Source organism: Corvus hawaiiensis, chromosome 22 (genome assembly GCF_020740725.1).
Source record: "Corvus hawaiiensis isolate bCorHaw1 chromosome 22, bCorHaw1.pri.cur, whole genome shotgun sequence".
In the NCBI taxonomy this organism is placed as follows: Eukaryota; Metazoa; Chordata; class Aves; order Passeriformes; family Corvidae; genus Corvus; species Corvus hawaiiensis.
In genome coordinates this window covers 5010993-5030525 of record NC_063234.1, presented here as the reverse complement: position 1 = coordinate 5030525, position 19533 = coordinate 5010993, and the positions used below count along the sequence as shown (strand labels likewise).

Genomic DNA, 19533 nt, shown 5'->3' with positions numbered 1-19533 from the left:
GCCCTCCAGAAAGGGCTAAAATATGCTCCAGATCATCCATGTACATAATAGGATTCAGCTCTTGACTGAAAAAATAACTTCTCCCGTGAGGCTACTGGAGAAGTACTGGAGTTAAAATAGCCTGCCTTAAATTTGTGTATAAATTGAACACCAGCAACTGCTCCAGACAAGCTCCCCTACAAGCCTTTCTTTGCCTCCAGCAAAAGAGAGCTGCTACCATTTTCAAACCATATAAAAGCTGTCAAAAGGTGCCTTTCTTATAAGAATTTTAGTCAAAGAAATAAAGGGCACTGCTTAAGAAGAAAGCTTCAATATTGAAATGCTTAACTGGTTGCCTATCTTTTCATGTGCTTTTCAAAATGTTATTTTTTAATGGTGGCTGTTGCTATGCAACAGGGCAGAATCTCTAAAATCTATTCATGTGTTGTACAAATGGCAGTTTTCAGGACATATTTAACTCTCTCAGTCTATTAAGTCAAAGAAGGAGGATGGGAATCAGAGGACTGTAAGCTCCCAGAGCACACACACCCCCAGGGGTACAGCATGGCTTTAAAAAGGGTCTTTCACTGATTACACAATTTTTTTCAATACACTTTTAAGATAAAGAAGCTACCTTGCTTACAAAAAATGTGAAAACCAGCATAGCTCTGGTTAAATAAAATGATATCTAAATGTAGAAACAAAAGTTATATATATGTTCATTACTTTTATCCAGAAATGATCAAAGCAATTCTAAGCAGATTCTGCCACAATGGCAGTTATTAGAACAAGAGGGGCTGGTAAGGCAGTCACAAATCCAGCTTTAGCATATTCCCAACTTATAGCTGCCTGGAAGTTACCGTCCTTTGGATGTGATTGCATGCTTTTCAGGCCACTGCAATGCAAAATGAAGTTAATTCTCTTCAATGTGAACATACAATCAATTAACTTATCACAGACCATGAGACAAACCTGACTTTCCAATAAAATAAACGATATAATGTACCTGGTCAGTAACTGAGATTTAGCCGAGGGGCAGAAATAGAATATTGAGTGACAGTAATTCTCGGTGTGTTCAAAGGCAGTCACAAGCACAGCTCTTTGCCTGAAGAGTTCCCTCCCTACCAGCAGCTTCAGAGCATTGGGGATCTGGAGACTGCTCCAAGAAAGTGTGTGAAATTTAGCCCTAAAAAACAGGCTTATTTTTGGTTGACTCACATTCACTGTAGGACAATCTTCGCTTCCACTTAAATATAAGTGACAAACCCAACTGAAGTAATGGCCTGAAGGACAGCAATCCCCATGTGCAGCAGTGGGAGATCTGGGATGGATTGCCAGTGTTGGAATTGCACTCAGAAACGTGGATCCTGAAACAAGTAACACCACTTGGCCTAAAATCTGAGACTCAAATGCAAACCAAAAGTGTTTTAACTGATTTTACTGATTCCAGTGCTAAAGAAGCCATTCTGACTTCATCCCGAATATATCAACTCCCTCTGAAATGGATCCTTTTTCAGTCTATAACCAGCATTCTGATTATTTAGTCCCATTACAATTTCAACAACAACTTGAAATTGCGTAGTCTATAATTTGATATAATTTATTTTTTAAATGTAATTTATTTTCAGTGGTTAAGAATTTTCTATCTCTTATTGTCCCTTTCAAGTCAGTGAGGAAGAGAAACTAAAATCCCTTTATAGATATAAGATGCTCTTCTAAATTTATGATTTTGCACAAATGCTGGACTAAGATGAAACCGTGTTAGTGGTCAAAGGCATCAGGAAAGCTCAGTGAGAGCTGTAAACAAGTGCAGTGATGTCAGGAGGAGCTGGCTGACCCACTGCTGAACTCTGGGCTCTGAAGTACACGCAAGGTGCCAGATCCCTTTCCCACACATGTGTGCACACATACACACACATCCCCCTCCTTTCAGCAGAAAAGGTGTCACAGAACAATCTGCCACAGTTGCACATCATCATCCAGGGAAATAAACCCTGGAACCCCTTTTGACGGCTAAAGAGTTTGCTTTTGAAGAGACAAACCTACTTCCATAAGCACATCAAATATAAACACAGCACGGACAGCAGTCTCTAAGGGGCCTGGATTACAATCCAATAACAAGCAGCAGAAAGCTACAGCATTGCACAAGCAGCACATCCCAACCCCAAAATCAAACAGCTCGGTTCAGCGAGGCAGGACTTCTGTGTTTCCCAAGGGCCTTGGAAATGTTCTGACATAATTCCTGACAGCTCACTGTGGCCAGAGCCAGCCCTGAGCTATTACCATTTGGGAAAGAAGCAGTTGTACCAGCTGGATGTCTTTAATATCCCACTTGGAAGCATGACCTGTCTCCTTAAGGCAGTAAGCTGAGTCTGTCCTCACTGGGAAGGTTTTTTAGGAGCTGGGTACAGGGAATTTGACGTTGTAGTCAATGTTAAACCAAGCTGGTGAAAAGGGATGTCAGGATTTTCTGTTCCCTCTCCACCAAGCTTTGCCCAGGGAAGTGCTGATCAGAGACAAGCTGTCTGTGTTTACTGCCAGCAAGGAGACTGAAATGACAGGTAGAAGACAAACACTAATTTAATGTTCATGTAGAAAGTATCTGTCTTCCCACTGTTATTGCTGATCCATTCTGTTGAAGGTCATGGAAAGAGGAACTGCTCAGTGTCTTTAGAGCAACACTCTTCACTCCCATAATTTAGGCCTGGCATATTTGAGTTTTTTCTTGAGGTCCAGTAAAATGATTACCTAAGAATTTCGGCTTTCAGGTAAAGTAGTGCAAGTTTGTCAGCTCCTCAGACACTAAGAAAATCTTGGGCGTACCTAGTGATTCAAAGAGCAAATAGAACAAACCCCAATTATAAGCACACAAAAGATCATGGTTGAGTGGTGACTCTTGACTTCTTAATGTAGGCCTGGCTATAAAGGAGACATTTGCTCCTCAGTGAAGCTTCCGAGAAACACTGAAGAAACACTTCAGTGCCTGAAGTTTGACTCTCTGATACAGGCCAGCGCTCGAAGTTTCGATACCAAGATTCTAGTCCAGGACTTACTGGAAAAGAGGACCTACCAAAAAGGCAAACAGCACCCATGGATACACTTGTGCTGCCCAAGAGAAGGGATGATGACTGAATGAAAAGTCAAGTTTGAACTCCATTTGCACCTACTTTAAAAGGGTCTTTCACTGAGATAAGGGAAAAAATACACTGTTATCCAGGTCACACCAACTGCCACCCACCTTTATACAGACTCTTTGCAATCTGTGGCTAAAACTATGTCATACTACAGGATAATCACAGCCAGAATCTTTCCAGGCATCATTTTTATACCACTTCAAAATATGTATAATTTTATGTTGGTTAAATGTACTCAGAGGTACAACTGTCACTGATCACACACTGAGAGCCAGGTTTACCTCACAGGCACACACCTAAAGCACAATTGATTCAGCAGAGCTGCATTTGTGCTTTCAAACATGATTTTATTGCTATAAATGGAACACTGACACATTTGCTCAGGCAGTGTAAGACAGCAGAAATCCCTATGTTAACCAAAACAAATAAGCTCTGCAGCACTGCAGTCAATAAATTGTAATTAAGAAGGCGGCAAGAAAAGGGTGGCTGTCCACAAAATTCCATTGTAATTATGCATAGTTTATGGCTAAGATAATGGGATGAACAATTTAAATTAATTACAAACTCTGCCAAGGTACCCATCTATTCCCAAGTCTATTAATTAGAATCAATTTAATCCCCACTGGGATAAAGGTCAAACAACATGTATTTGACCCTTTTCTCCTGGCGTCAGTGTTATCAGCCAATGGATCTGGCAGTGCCTGGGTCTGACTTGTTCGACTCTTCAGGATGTTGACAGGATGCTTTGAAGAACAGAGTCTGGGCCCAGCTAAAAGATCTCTAATAATTTCTGCTTTATATTCCTGATAAGCACAGGTTTAAAAATGCCAGAGCTTGTTCGCTCTCGGTGGTCAGCTCTGAGGCTGTTTTTCTCTGTCTTGAAGAGTTTTTCTTTTCAGTCTCCCTTTCCTGCAGAAAACCTTGAAGCAGCAATCATGTTAGATTTGTGCTTTCAATTTGGGCCAGGGATCAAAGTGAAAGTGAACACTAAACACTAACTAGCATTTGTTAGTGGATTTTAAAACAAATACTCTAACTCATCCTCAGTACTCAAATACTCAATAATCATTAACTGACATTTTCAAACTGCCCAGAAGGAAAGATACAGAATTTCTAGACCCTTGTCCAATTTTATTGGAAGGAAATCAAGAGAACTGTTGCCTTTTTTCCTTCTGCCCATCATTCCTGTAGAATCAATCAACTGGCTACTTCGGTGAACTTCATCATTATCATCTATTTGTCCTCTTTTTTTTTTTTTTTTTTTGCCTTAATATTTTCATCCCTCTCAGGTTACTGTCAGGCTGAGTTCCTGGCCTTGGCTTTGGCAGTTTGATGTAAAACAAGATAGTTCTTGATATACCAGCTTTGAATGTTGCTGATCTTTTGAGAAATGGAATTCAGAGTCTATTCAGAGTTTTCTAAGTTCCTCCTTCATAATTTTACTATCCACTGCATAGTATTGCCCTAATAAAGCAGGTTTCCACAGCAGGCTCAAAAATAATAAAATCTTTGATTCCTTTAAAATGTTTTTAGTCAAATGATTAGGACTGTATGCACGGATTATGGTCACTCTTAAAGCAAATTGCTGTGCCTGGCTAATTAAATTAGACATTAGCTCAACAGCATGTTTGATTCTTTTATAATGCAGTAAATACTACCTACAGTGCTTCAGATGGAAATAGTTCTACAAATCTGAGACTTTTTCCTAGCCTGTGCCAGAGCCATGACATAAATGCAACATAAATGCACAGCAGTACTTTTACAAGTCACTGTAGGTGATGAAACAATGCAAATAAAATAGGGATGAATCACTTCAGATAAGTAACATGAAACATTATAGACCAAAACCTTCCTATCAGCCCTGAAGTTCAGAAAATCTGCCTTTTTCCTTTCTGTGGTACAAATAAGACTGAGAATTACGGAATCAGGGTATGGTTGAGGCTCTGGACCTCTGCATGTCCTCTGGTCCAAGTCCCTGCTCAAGATCAAACACCTCATCTACTGCTTTGACCAGGTCAGCTCATTTTGAATTTCACTGCCTCATCCTCCAGCTTGCCAGATCTGAGCCTCTGTTTTCACTTTCAAGGTATTCACTTTCACTTTACCCATGTTCCCATCACTTTTCATTTAGCATCAGGTCTCCTACTGCAGCCTTTACCTCCCAGCATTAATTTTTAGAACAACCTGTCTGTTTTCTACCACACATCCTGCACCTCTCTAAACATTCTTCAAAACCCTTTACTGCTGCTTTTCAAACCCCACCTTAAAACTTCCATTGCTGTGATGCCTCCCCCAAAACTTTAAAGTGGCTCAACGAGTGGTGCTCCAGACTCTGGCTTTAATTAGCAGAGAGTTCTGTGTTGGTACTCATTGTGGCCTTTCGGTTTTTATTTCTACTGTCACATTTATTTATTTTATCCCTGCCAACCCTGAGGCCAGCATTATCTTTTGCTGTTGTTCTTATAGAGCACATTTAGCATCTTTATGCTAAACAGTGTGAAGTCAGTTTTTGAGGCACTGCAATGGCATTAATATATAACCTCATCCTTAAAACTTTAAGACTTTTTACAGCATTGGCACAGTCCTTGTATTTAGTGAGAAGCCTCATTTAACTGCCCTGATGCCAGACCTTCAGCATGTTAAAAAGTGCTGGATCTTGGTGTGCCAACACAGCATGGTCTCATTGGGACACTATTTTCTCATGACATCACCATATCCCGATGAGAGATGACAAGCCTGTAACACGAAGTTCCACTTCTTGTTAACATTATTTATTCTCCTTACAACATACCCAGCAACAAAAAACAGGTATGCTCCAAATCATAAGTTAAAACAGCTCCAGCCCAAGCTGCTTCACAGACACCAAAGATCTGAGAGCTGATAAATTCTGGCAGTGCCTGCCAGGCAGAGACACTTATTCAGCATGTTATTCCAACTGCTGGCCTTGGCACCAGCACCCAGCACAGGCTTCATGCCATCGCAGCCTGGGACTCGAAACAAGGTCTCTTCTGCCCATCCTTAAATCCAATCAACAAAGTAGGGAGCTGCCAACAGGAAGCCATTAAATAAAGCTGCCATCAGGATATAATCTTTGGAGAAATAAAGCCTTTCTGGAGACCGTAAAGCCACCCAATCAGATCTGTGCTCTTATAGTTTACCAAAAGTTTCAAATTAATGTATTATTTTGCATGACATGGAAAAACATTCACTCCTCAGTTCTTCTCACGTACTTCTGGTTGCTGGTAAGTTGTGACATGCTCTAATAGTTCACTGTAAGATTAAGTGCTTAAATTTAAGAAAGATTAAAGTAACCATCATTTAACATATCCCTGAAGCTGCTGCATTCCTATGGTGGTTTTTTTCTAACCACACACAACAGGAGATTAATCACCTACAGCCTGATATTTGCACTACAGGTAAATATTCTCATTGCACTACAGTATCTACAGCATAGAATATGTGCACTTTCCTTTTAGATTACATTATCTTTTTCACATAATGTCAGATTGCTTTTTCCAAATGGTTACTTACTTTTTTGCATTTCAAAATGACTGCAGAGAAAGCCATTAGACACGTGGGCTGTATGTCACTGTGGTACCACCACAGGGCAAGAAAAGCATTCAGAATGGGCACAGATGCTCACCTGGCAACAACTGTATTAGCATTGAAATCTAAATATATATATATGTAAAAATTTTACACTGAGTCTTTTAAAAATTATTATCCACCAGGCCACCTTAACACAGTGCACCACACTGGCATATTGCACTGCGTAATGTACATCAGAACTGCATCCATTTCTTTTACAAAATTAATTTTAAAGGCTTTCTGACTTCATTACGATAGGTCATGATGCCTGTTAAAAACAAGTACATGGTGATTAATCAGATTCTGAGGAAAATCAGGTCCTCTCAGCTCTGAAGGCATGTAATTTTAAACCAGTTCTTTTCCTTCTATCAGGACTAATCTTCTCTGGGGTGGCCAGATCAGGTCTAGTCATGTTCTGAGCTGAGAAGGAATGAATGTGTCAGAAATCAGTTATTACTTGCAGAACAAAAGTGTCTCCTTGACAACTGGCCCAGCACAATGGATTTTAAAGCTGACAGACGCAGAAGGGCTTGCTGGGATTCCTGCAGAGATCTCATGCCTTCCCATCCCTTCCCCACTCCCCCAGCACATGGTCAGGAATTATACACCTTTGTACATTACAAAAGAAAGGCTTCCAGGTTTGGAACACCACAGCCCTTCTGGATGAAGTCCGGGGCACATTTCCATTCCTGTCTGCCAGGAATTTGATGCCAGGCAAGAGATACTCTCCAGTGCAGTTTAGTTAAGAGTCTTCTAGAGGCCCTGAAAGTGCAACCAGAGATGAATGTTTGAGAGTGACCAATATTTTAAGTCATTTTGGAATAAGAACTCTTACTAAATCCATGGGAGACACTTATAGCTTTTGTCCTGCACCTCAAAAAAAGGTGCAGGACAGTAGCAGTGGCTGTCTTTTGCCCTCACTTCAGGAGATCGGTATTGTAATATCCAGTCTAGTCACAGTGCAGTTAATCCTTGATCATATAGTATTGGTATGTGTTATAAAGCTTTTAGAAGACATATACTAATTCATACAAATCAGGACAATAATATAGGGGCCCTTCACTTAAGAGTTGGACTCAATGATCCTTGTGGGGTCCCTTCTAACTCAGAATATTCTGTGAAATAATATGTCAACATGATTCATAAAGACCAAAGTGAAATATTCGTAGGCCTACAGATGCAGTTTGTGTGGGAGGAGTGTGCCATTGATAAACTCATTTCAAAACTTGCCAAATTTTCCATTACTGGGAATACAAGTCTAAATTCTAAGACCTGGTAGCATTTTTTTACGTAACCTCTCTCCAATACTCTCAGCCTAAACACAAAATAGCCTCAAATCTCACAGAGCTAAACCCCTCCAATTATACAAGGCTTTCAAGCGCTTGTAGTTCCTCTGAGGTTTTCAATTCTGTTGGAGAAAGTGGAACACTGAGGGAAGCTCCAGGTTCCAACAGCAGTGTGGACTTGCACAGCTCTCATCCTTGGTGCTCCCCAATTGCCACTGAACTGAAAGAGGACAGCACAACCAAATGACAAGAAATCTTCCAAAATGCAGACACTGAGGTCTGACTTTGGAAAATGTTGTGAAAATACTGATGGAAAGAACAGCTGAGATTTCAGGGTTGTTAGGCTTTTTTGGAAAGGCCCAAGAAACTCTTCCAAAGTCACTGTCAGATAAACAAGAATACTACATTACATATTAGAGTGGGGGAATCTGTTTCTGTCCTATCATTAACATCTTTTTCAGTTACTTTTATTAGGTTTTGTTGACATTTAAAAATGCAGAATGCCTACGAATCAAGCATCCCCTTCCTGTTCAATCACACCTCAAATTAGATAATCTGTGAACAAAGTAAATTAAAATGACAAGGAAAATTTTTAGAGATCAAGGTTTTCTAGATGAAAACTTAACAAAGAGCAAGACATACAAAAGACATAGGAATCAAAAGTTTTTCACTAGAGACCATCAAAACCACAGCTGACAATTCCCTGGCAAAGGCACTATAATGAAACTTCTGTAGGAAAAGCAAATGGCTTTGAGGAAACCAGGAGCAGTTTCCCACTCTACTGAGCAGTGAATGAACCCATTCAGTCTCTACACCCCCTGACTGTTCACATCTGCAGAGGGTTGTTCTCCAACACAAGAAATACTGTTCAAAGGGGCCAGTCTTCCCAATATTAACTAGATTATACAGTACAGTCTTTGCAAAACACCATTAGGCTTTGGAAGTGGATTTTTATTTCATAGGCATTAAATCATAAACTCATAAAAGTCTCTCCTTCTCCCATTTCATTAACACAGACATTCCCTGCCATTCTGGCTCACTAGAGTATCACCAGCTATGAGCCTTGAGAGAGCTACCAGTGTGTGAGACTGAGGCAGAGGTGATGCTCCATTGACCAAATACTTTTAAGGTACAGTCAAATTCTCAAGAGTTAAAGCAAGCAACAGTGAGGATTTTGAATTTTGCAAGCAACCAAGAAGGAACTGAAAGCAGAAAGTTAATTTCTCCAGCAATTCAGCCACAGCAAAGTAGCTTCTCAGCCAGCACTTATGAATCTGGACACATCTCTGGCAAGTTGGATTACAACACTTGAGCACTTCCGGAGAAAAGTCAGTGCTGTTCATCCCTCATAATAATACTAACATGTCCTGGATCATCTGTAACCACTTCATCTCTGCATACAGCTCATTTACATGCTCTTGGCTTTTTCCAGAAGTGCTCCAGGAAGCATTTCAATACACAGTGCCTCCCAGGACCAAGTAGTTCTTGACAACTACTTGAAATTACAAATGGAGTACGGATCCTTTGACTTGTCAGTGTACACCTGAACAGGGATGATCTGATTATTAAAGTCTCTCATGGCCTAAAAATTGCTGACCGTCTTAATTGAAAAAAACAGAACATACACTTCTGAAACTGCAAGTAGAACTGGCACTGCTTTGTGCCCTTATTGGCCATTTCTTTGAAGAGGCCAATGAACAACTGTGAGAAAAGAAACATCACCTGAGAAGGAAATGTCTCCTAGACATTTATCTATCCAAGTCACATTTGAGGAACAGTGGCAGAGCAATGGGGGTAAAGAATGAGAATCAGTATGGATTTACAAGATCATGCCCAAGAGACTTCCATTCCATTAGATTGAGAATTTTAGTCTCCATGCTCATCAATCAAGCAGAAGACATTGTATTTCCATTCGCATAAACCCTTTTGGGATTTATTTCTTGTCATCTTCATAGCTTTAAATGCAAGATCAAATTTGACAGTAGAGGAGTTGCAGATGTGACAATTGATAATCTTGTGAGATACAACATTTGCCACCTTAGGTGAAAATGGCTCCAATACATCTCACTTGTGAGCAACAAAACCAGCCTCTGAAACTGAGTGTAAGATGAAATCCCATCCAGCCTAATTACCAGAGAAGTTTCATATGCTCACAGTCCCAACTAACTTATCTTTCTGAAGATTGTAATCTCAAAAATATGGTTATATATCGCCGCCTACCTCCAAAACCCCGCCACTATGTCTGTGTGCGCAGGCGCTGGGAGCACTTGGTCAGGACACGCTGCACACCCTCCACCAGAACGTGAGCCCGCAGCACTGCTGCCAACCGCCTCCATGGCACGCTGGGCTTGGCCCCAGAATTCCACGCCTTTGCTGGCAGTCTTTTTCTAAACCTGGAATATGGTGACTACACCATCTGATAATCAGAATCTGTTCTAAGTTATTTATTATGATCAATAATTCAAGCTTAGCATATTATTGTAAAACTGTTAAGAGTGTAAAAAGAGAAAACCAGTCAATTTTCACAAGCCTTATCAAAAGATGACTTGCTAGACATTGCAAGCCTTTTTCATTTCTTTTTGATTGTCAAAGGCAAAGTGTAAAATTGAAGAGGAGTGCCAAGCAGAAGGCTGTGCACAGTACATGGAGACTGCATAAAATCCACAAATGTAGGGTTGAGCACAGAAGCAGGAAAGAAATGAAATCTCAGAGCAAAGGGAAAGCAAACTACCACATGTAGGTAAAATTGGCATTAAAACTGCTAAGGAGAATATGCCAACTTTGGTGTTCTCACCACAGGCTGACAGGCAATGCCACTACCAGGGGAATCAGAACTTGCTGAGTTCCATATTTGACTGACTGGATACCATGATGTAACTGAAAAGAAAATCTAATTCAAATTGAGTCAATGCAAAGACTTAAACACCTTGATGACACACATGAAAACATCCCAAAAGGCAAAACACCCCAAAGTTCTAACCAATAACTAGCAACACAGAGTGTTTCAGAACATCATATGAGACAAGTACAAAGGTTCCCAATAATTATTCTCATTTATTCTTTCCTTGTACAATACATAGAGATTTTGTAGATAGGACACACAGATAGACTACAGTCTGTGTCTGTTTACAGTAATTCCATCCTCAGCTCTCTCTCAAACAGCCCTGTCTCCTTTTGGCCCCTGTCCCCTGGCTCCTCAGGGCCATTGTTCAGCTCCCAGCTCAACTGCAGCAAAACAGCTCTTAAATGTACTGTAGAAATGGTGGCACTTTAATGCCAGAGCTCAGCATAGCAACCAGCCGCCCTAAATAAATAAATAATGAAGCGTGGTATTCCAAGAGATAATATAAATACACTTTCAGCAAATTGCTTGGGTCCAAAGGTCAGTCAACTTGTTTGCTCTGACTCCCAGAATGTGTAAATCTCAACATGATGTTTAAACACAAACACAGACAAACATCAAAGTTCAATGCTGACATATTTTACACCTCCGAGTTACATGCCAGAATAGCTCTGTACCACACAGAGAAAACTGTAATGCATGTGTAAGGAAGTGACAAAACACTATCCTGAACTAAATCCAAATTTTTTTCTTTAAATAGCCTCTCATTCTGTATTTTTCCTCTTCTTTCTTCTCTATTTACTCTCATTCATCCTCTCACACAGAGAAGTATTTGTGCAGCTGTCTAATTTCACCAGTCCTCCCCTCAATTACCAATAAAGGGGGAGATGAAACTTTCCATCCCAAGACTCATTTCAGGGATGTGTTCCTGTATCCCCTGACTGATTCACACATAGGGACATACCTGTACTTACAAACCACGAAGTTTCAAGGTAAACCACCAATTCCTGAGCAAGAGAATGGACCCACCAGCTACGCTGGCACTTCTGGGCTCCTGTGCAGACAGACCACTCTCAGCTGCTCTCCTAAAGGAAACGTGCAAATAATCCTACAGCTCCCACTCAAGCTGTGCTGTTCTTGCAAGGTTCTCATTCATCTTCCATTTGAACAGCTCTGGGCTGCCCAAAAGTGAAATACAAGGGACTTCAGGAAGCACAAGAAATTAATTTCACAAATGGAAGCCTATCAGGGTGAAAGGGAGCGCTTTTCCCCACCATCCCAGAGCCACCTGCCCCTCTCCTCTGGGGTGATACACCTGGATATGATCCTGATAGATGAGGGCTCTCTGTACATGACCCCCCATGACCAGCAGTGCCAGGAAGAAGCCCAGGAAACAGCAATGGAAGTGAGCACTGGCTCCATGCATGAGAATTGCTCAGCTCTCCTTCCCTTGCCACAGGAAACCTGGCTGAGGCAAAAACCTCTCCTTTGTCAGCAGAGGGGGATTCACGAGGGGGACCTTTCTCACCATCGCATTTTCACGGATGAGACAGGGAAAGGCAGGATGCAGGGATGGAGGAGTGGGCAACTTCTGAAATGTAATTGATGTAACAACTCAGTTCTGCAAAATGAGAGCCTCTCTCACCTTTTCCAAGTGATCCCACCAATCCCACCTAGAGGTGAGGGAACAGGGCTCCCTGGCAGAGCAGCAGGTGGGCGCTCCCCTCCCCTCCCTGCTCACCTTCCTGGCTCCTCTCCTGGCGAATTCCCGGGCCAGGTGCCGGCCGATGCCTCGGCCCCCGCCGGTGACCAGCACGTTCTCCTGGGACAGGTCTCGCAGCTTGGGTGGCAGCACCAGGCACACGGCAGCTTTCACCATCAGATACACCATCTGCACCGGGAACAGCAGCAGGGCGCCCAGCCACTTCCAGATCATCCTCTTCTCCCAGGCAAAGTTCTCTTCCAAACCTCCACAAAACCAAGCTGACAGAGGACGAAAAGCAATACCCTTCATGCACCCCCAGATGGGTGACAAGTCTTCAACCCCCTTCCAAAACTTGGGGGCAAGACGTTCTTGGACTGGAAAAATCCTTCTCTCCCCCTACAAAAAAAAGAATGTAGGAGTAAAGTAGTGCAGAAGACCAAGTCACTCCCCTGTTTCTTGATCGGTGTCCTCTGGGATTGTCACATGCAGGTAAAACGGTTTCCTTGCTTTTAAACAGGAGAGCTTTTTTTTAATTAAAAGAGAGAGAAAAAAAGAGTAAGATTAAAAGTAGCCATACATCCCTCCGCTGCAAAGACCCACATAAAAATCCAGGATCCAAAGGAAAGGTTTTTATATTTGGAAAAATAAAATAAAGCAGCCTATGTCTCCAAATTTCAGCCTGCAGTGCCTTCCAGGCAGCTCATTTCTATTCTTAGACTCAGGAAATTGCTTAAATAAGACAGAATTGCCAGGACCTTCTTTTTAAGAAAGGCTCTATTCAGGGTGAGGTTGTTGTTTTTGTTTTAATATCTATAAATATCTATAGACGTTCTGTCCTGAGCCGGCTGCAAAGGTTGAGCTGATCACCGCCTCTCTCTGCCCCCTCTCCCGGTTTTTTCACTTGGAGTGTCTGATCACAGAGCAGGAATTACGCCGTGCACTAGTTCAGCTCTCGCTCTTACTCATTTCTGCCTATTGCTGTCTCTGCCGCTCAGGGCCGCGGCGCTGGGGAGCTTTTATACCCCATTAATCCTGATTGACAGTTAAAGTGTCGGGGCGATTTCACTACTGTTCCTGGGAGTGGCTGCTGCTCTGCCCTCCCCCGCCGGCCGCCGCCGCGCCACGAACTCGCTGCGGCTGGGCGGGCGCTGCCAGCGCGGCCAGCAGGGCCACCTGCGGGCACGGTGGGCCAGCTGCGGAGACCTTGGGCCAGCTGCAGGGACCCTGGGCATGCTGTGAGCACAGTGAGCTTGCTGCAGGCGTGCTGGGCGTGCTGCGGGTACACTGGGTCAGCTGCGGGTACCCTGGGCGACCTGCGGGTACACCCTGGGCCACCTGCGGGCATGGGGGGCAAACTGCGGGCACACTGAGCTTGCTGTGGGCATGCTGGGCTCATGCTATGCTGCAGTTGTTGCATGCTACGCTGGGCTAACTGTGCGCCACGGTGGGCTCACTGCATATCGCGTTGGGTTCACTGCATGCCGCACTGGGCGCATGCCACACTGGGCTCACTGCAGGCCCCATTGGGCTTGCTCCTTGTTGCCCTGGGCTCTCTTCATGCTGCCTTGGGCTCACTGCATGCCACACTGGGCTCATGCCACACCGGGCTTGTGCCACGCTGGGCTCTCTGCAGGAACCAAAGTGCTCTGTCACCAAGCCAGGCAGCCCCTGCCTCCTCCCTCCCCTACACGCACCAGAAAAGTGCCCTGGTCTGACCTGAGCCCAGGGAAAACCAGGTCCAGGAAGAGTCAGGGCTGAGGCTGAGTTCAAGGGAGCCATCTCTGCCACACGGAGATCTGACAGAGAGCTGCTTGCCCAAGATCAGCTGGCGTGGAGAGCAAAACTTCTTTCAGCCCTAGATTGGCAGCCTAGGCTGCTACCATCAACATATAGACCCGTGTTTTTCTGGACAACATGACACCTCATGGATTTTCCATGCTGGAAGATGCTTGCATTGCTGAAAACTGGGGATTTAGCAGTGGGCAGTGAAAAAGGCAGGCTCTGAATGACAGAGCGAGACTCACCCTTCAACGAAGGGTGGTTTCTTCCAAGACTTTTTTGTCCAGTGATAAGGGCATAGTTGGAACCCCACAAGGTCTCCATAGCGCTTTGAACTCTTTTGTAACAGGGGAAAGGGCAAAGTGTATTACGGCAGGTCCCCCGGGCTGGCTGTTTGCACTGTCAAGCGTTAGGTAAGTTATGATTTCAGTTGTACAGATTAAGCTTTTCTGAGGAGGCTCTAACTGCACACTCATGCCCAGGCAGGAGCTGTGGCAGCAATCAGAAATAACCTATAATGCAAAGCTTTGAGGATGTCAAAAGACCTCAAGGATATCAAACCTCACAGTGTTGTCTTCACAGCTGGGCTGGAAAGAAATTCGGGTTTATATCTGCAGGTATCATTAGGATTTATCAAAATTAATCCAATCCACACGTTTGCTCAGGTCTGGAGCCAGATGCACTATCCTGGGAAGCCATCTAGAGGTAAACACTGGAATTAAGGGGAAATGGCATTTAAAGACATTCTCAAACTGCTTCCCATCTATAGTTGCTAAAACACCACCTCAATGGAAGTTTAAGTATCTGTGAGCGAGAGAGGCGCGTTTGGAAGCTGAATCCCCTTAAGAATGAATTCAATTTTCTTCTTTGGAATCAAACAAGTATTTTTGAAAACAGGCGTTCAAAGTGGCCATGTGAGGACAACGTTCAGGGGGTTTTTTGTTTGTGAAAAGAAGGGCAGCCAAGTTTCTGGTGCCCCCTATATTCAACAGATATATCACACATGGGTTTTTTAATACAAAATATGAAAAATACCTAAATCCTTGAATTTCAGCTCTGTTAAAAGTTCTGCGAAAGTTTTAAGGGAAAGAAAAAAGGAAAATTGAGAAGAGAAACTTGCACAATTTTTACCTTTAACTGCCAGGTTACCTCATATGATATAAGCCATATGACTGTCACTGCATAATCACAAAGTGTCAGGAGAGGTGGTTTTGAAGAGAAGATGAAGCACCCTAACTGGAAACTGTCTGCACATACTGTCAGAATAAGTGAGTGTTCCCTAACTCAGCTGCATCTGAAACAACCAGAGAATTTCCATGGCCTGTTGGCAGCGTTCAGCACCTCGCTGTGTTTTTACAGTAATACCTCTAGAAATGCAGCTCGGGGAGGCACCTGGCATTACAATTTTCCTCTCAGTCCAACAGCTCTGGAGGGGAGAGAGAAATTACCCAGAGAGCCCAGTGTCTGGTTTAAACAGAAATGATTCAGTGTCTGGACTGGGAACAAATATGACAAGTTTCTGGTATGGAAATAAGGAGCAGTGTTGAAAATGAAAGGATATGAACTCCATCAAAGTATGTTTGGCCTTTTGATTCCTGAGTTCAGTCTCTTTATGCTTAAAGCACCACAGACACATTTAAAATAGAAAACTCATCAGTATTACACAGTTAACTTGTTTAGATTTAAAAGAAAATCATTATTAATGTAAAACATTTGCAGATCCTTTAAAGCCAGTGGGAATGGACTGATCTTGTGAATATTTATTTCATGTATCTATTTCCATCTTGAATAATAATCTAAATGTGTTTGAAGTGATTTTTAAAATTCACTATGACTTTGACCTGTGTACAAAGTTGCTACCAAATTTGGATTGGAATTTAAAAGACAGTTCTAGATCTTTAATATTTTCCTAACCTGCTCTTCAAATTTCAATAAAGTATGAATTATTTTACTTCTTTATTACTTTAGATTCTCCTTAAGCAGTGGAAACTTGTAGATGCTACATTGTACAAATCTACAAAAGCAAGAAGCAGAAGCAGATTTATAGTAACACTGAAGTTAGTGCATCTTGTATGTAGTAAATAAAAACTATGTGCAAGTTATTTTAAAATTCACCTAATTCACCTAATTCAACCAAAAAGTCAAATAGTTTTAAATACTACACATCCTATATGTAAGAACATTAGAACTTTAGCGGTTGGTCCCTTTTAATTGCAGCTCCACTCTGAAAAGTAGAAAAAAAGGAATATTCTGGGATTTCATCTGATTGTTGTACAGTAACCACTGCACTCTTTCTTGCAAACTCTCACCTTTACAAAACCAACATGAACTTCTATTCACAAAGTCCATCTCTGTTAATGAGAACTCCCTAAACTACACTTTCATGTAGGGCTGATTATCCAAAGTGTTTTCAGTACTCCAGATGCAAATGGACACTCAGCACGTACCTTTGTAAGGGTAACAAGGATCTGTCACATCACAGCAGTTCTCTCTAATTATCAGTTCAAAGTTGTCCTGAAGTGAATCCCAGCCATGTTTCCACTCAGAAGTGCTAAACCAGTGCCCTGAAACATTCCATAAGCAGGCCTGTTAATTCTGTAAAATTGCATCAGCTTCAGAATTAATTTTGCATTTTTGGCAGTTGCACAGTAGTGAATCATTTGTTTCCTACACGGACATTCACAACAAAGTATAAACTGAAAAAACAATCCAACACAACAACTGTTTTTAAGCCATTTTCAAGGCACTTTTTTTATTCCAGTTTACAAGAGCAAGAAGGTAGTCAGGCTGTGTGGCACACAGTGGGATTCTTGGGGTGGTCCTGTGCAGGGCCAGGAGTTGGACTTTGATGATCCTTATGGATGTGTTCTAACTTGGGATATTTTATGATTCTATGTCATGTATTTCAGTGGTAACTCAAGCCAGTCTTGGCTTCCATTTGTTGGTTTAGATTTCTGGGCTTGTACTTGTGCAGCTTTTGGACTGTACTTAGTGTAGATTTACTCATATTCTCAATGAGAGTCATAGAAACCAATCTTTTCTGACTTGCCACAGCTTGAAGGAAAAAACAGCAGTGAAAAGCACATTTACCTCCAAAACAAGTTGATACACTCTCTATACACATCACTTATATGACAAAGCTCCATTTTTGCAGAACGATGTTACCTGGATCTATGAAGAGGCTCAGGCAGTGTCTGAATGCTCACAATTCATGTTACACCTGTATTTATAGGCAGAACTATGTTCATAGAGCCTGTGCAGCCAAGTTCCTACCAGCCTTGGAAGGCTGTTTGTGCAAATGAGGATGCTAAACTGCAAGAACTTTTGAAAGGAAAATGAGCTGGAAATTAAAACCATGCTTGAGGCACGTCTGAAAGCCATTTGGGCTAACAATTCCCTGTTTTCAACTTAAAAACCCCCAGTCAGATATATACAGTGCAGACCTGGGAACACAGAGCAGCAGTTACACAATGAAAAGTCTGTGTGACTACAGTGTCAAGTAATACCATTTTTTTACATCAGTGCAGGGTTCTTGATCATAGACAATCAATCATGATCACAGAATAAATCCTCCTTTAAAAAAGGAAAACCTTTTGCCAAGCTGATCTGTTTTTTGTTAGATGAAGTACTGCTGTCAGATTTGGATAAATCAAGAGCTAAATTTTTGTGCTTCTTGATTTCATTCTTCCCTTGTGTTCACATTTTCCATTTGAAATTTGTCCCAGGGGTTCTGTGATTTCACACTGTCCTTCTATACGCTATTAAGTATTAAGACTCTGATACTGTTGCCTTCTAAGTGGAGTTTTGCCATGGACTAAGCTCAAAGGAACCTGGTTTCTGGTTAACTTCCAGCCTGACAGCCAAGACTCTGTGTCAGGCCTTTTACAAAAAGCTGCATTTGGATGTCTTAGGGCTTTCCCAGGGTCTTACAACAAAACAGTGTCATGAGTAAAGGTATAAAAATGTCTTACTGAGTAATTCTAAATTCTAGGTGACATCCCTTTCTAGATTCAGGATCTTTAAAAATAATTCTCTTTATAAGCAGAAGTTTCCACAGTGCACATAGGGGCTCTCTGGAACTCAAAAGGATGCAACATCACCAATGTGGTACTTGTTCCACTTGCTGAGTTGTTTTAGTACATGTTAGAGTTTGTCATTTGTCGCAACTGCCCTTGGTTTTCCTTGCCTATCTCTGATTAGAAGCCAGATCTCTCAATCTCTTAGGCACCTTCTTCCTATTGGAAGAGAGAACAGTGCAAAAATACCACATGTGAACAGGAACGGAGTGACCACGTTTGTTAACCTGATTGACTCATCTTACCTTCTCTTTGGTGCCTTTACTCACTTTTAGGCCAGTCAATATTTACCCATTCCTTCTGACTAACTCCTCAGTCCTGCCAAAACTTCTAAGACATACAAGGAACTGGGGAAACAGAAGAATTATGTCCTTAAAGCTCTCAAAATTAGAGAAAAGTCCTGAAATCCTACTAAACCAGTGTGACCGATTTCGACAAAAACTGAACAGCAAGCTAATGCCTGTAACAAGTTTGCACTGGAAACTTGTAAACTAGCTTAGGAAGGAAATCTCAGGATAAAATATTCCCTGAATTCCTTCTAACAATGTCTTTTTAAAAGAATTCCTTACATGCAGCTGTAACTTCTTTTCAGAGTGAGTGGTTCACTAATACGTACTGAGGTGAAATAATTCAGTATCGCTGTTGTCCGCAGGGACGGCGCGAAGAACAACACAAATTCAGGTCAGAGAAGATGGTCGAGGCCAACCCTTTAATGCCAAAAACCCGTCTTTTTATGGCATGATTCGCAGTAGAGAAATGACATGACTGGCCTATTGATTGACCTCCCACCAAAATGACTGGTTGAGAGAAATAGTTCCCATTCTCAAAATATTATTCTCAACGAACCAAAACAATATCCACTGCATTCTCACAACACCCAGCACCTGCAGATCGTTTACAAAATCGCAAACCATCTCTCAGCTAGTTTGCATGAGAACGGAGACTTTCACAGGAGACTGCAAAAGGTGGAAAATTTCTCTGCTAGCCTCTTCAGCATCTACGATTCAGGGCCTCTGACTGTCCAAACTTTCTTCAAACTTGGCACCAAAGAAAGTCAAAAAGAAGAGGAATGTTAGGAAGAGAATGGTGGTGTCAAAGGCAAACGGTTTTGGTTGGGAGGCTAGGATGGGTCAGATGTATTAAC

The 19533-nt window shown here is 42.1% G+C and overlaps 1 protein-coding gene across 3 annotated transcripts in view; it reads right to left on the bottom strand.

The window, feature by feature from the left end:
• The window catches only part of DHRS3 (dehydrogenase/reductase 3), a 30155-nt gene extending 16621 nt beyond the window's left edge, over positions 1-13534 (bottom strand). The window contains exons 1-2 of one of the 3 annotated variants that reach the window (XM_048326222.1): positions 13290-13534; positions 12571-12930 (exon numbers count right to left, since the gene is read on the bottom strand). In XM_048326222.1, coding sequence (XP_048182179.1) covers positions 12571-12843 — 273 coding nt within the window. In that variant the 5' untranslated portion in view covers positions 12844-12930; positions 13290-13534. Of the gene's footprint in view, positions 1-10207; positions 12519-12570 lie in introns of those variants that run through there. The other 2 variants (XM_048326221.1, XM_048326223.1) reach the window with 2 other exon arrangements.
• Between the last annotated feature and the right edge of the window lie 5999 nt (positions 13535-19533).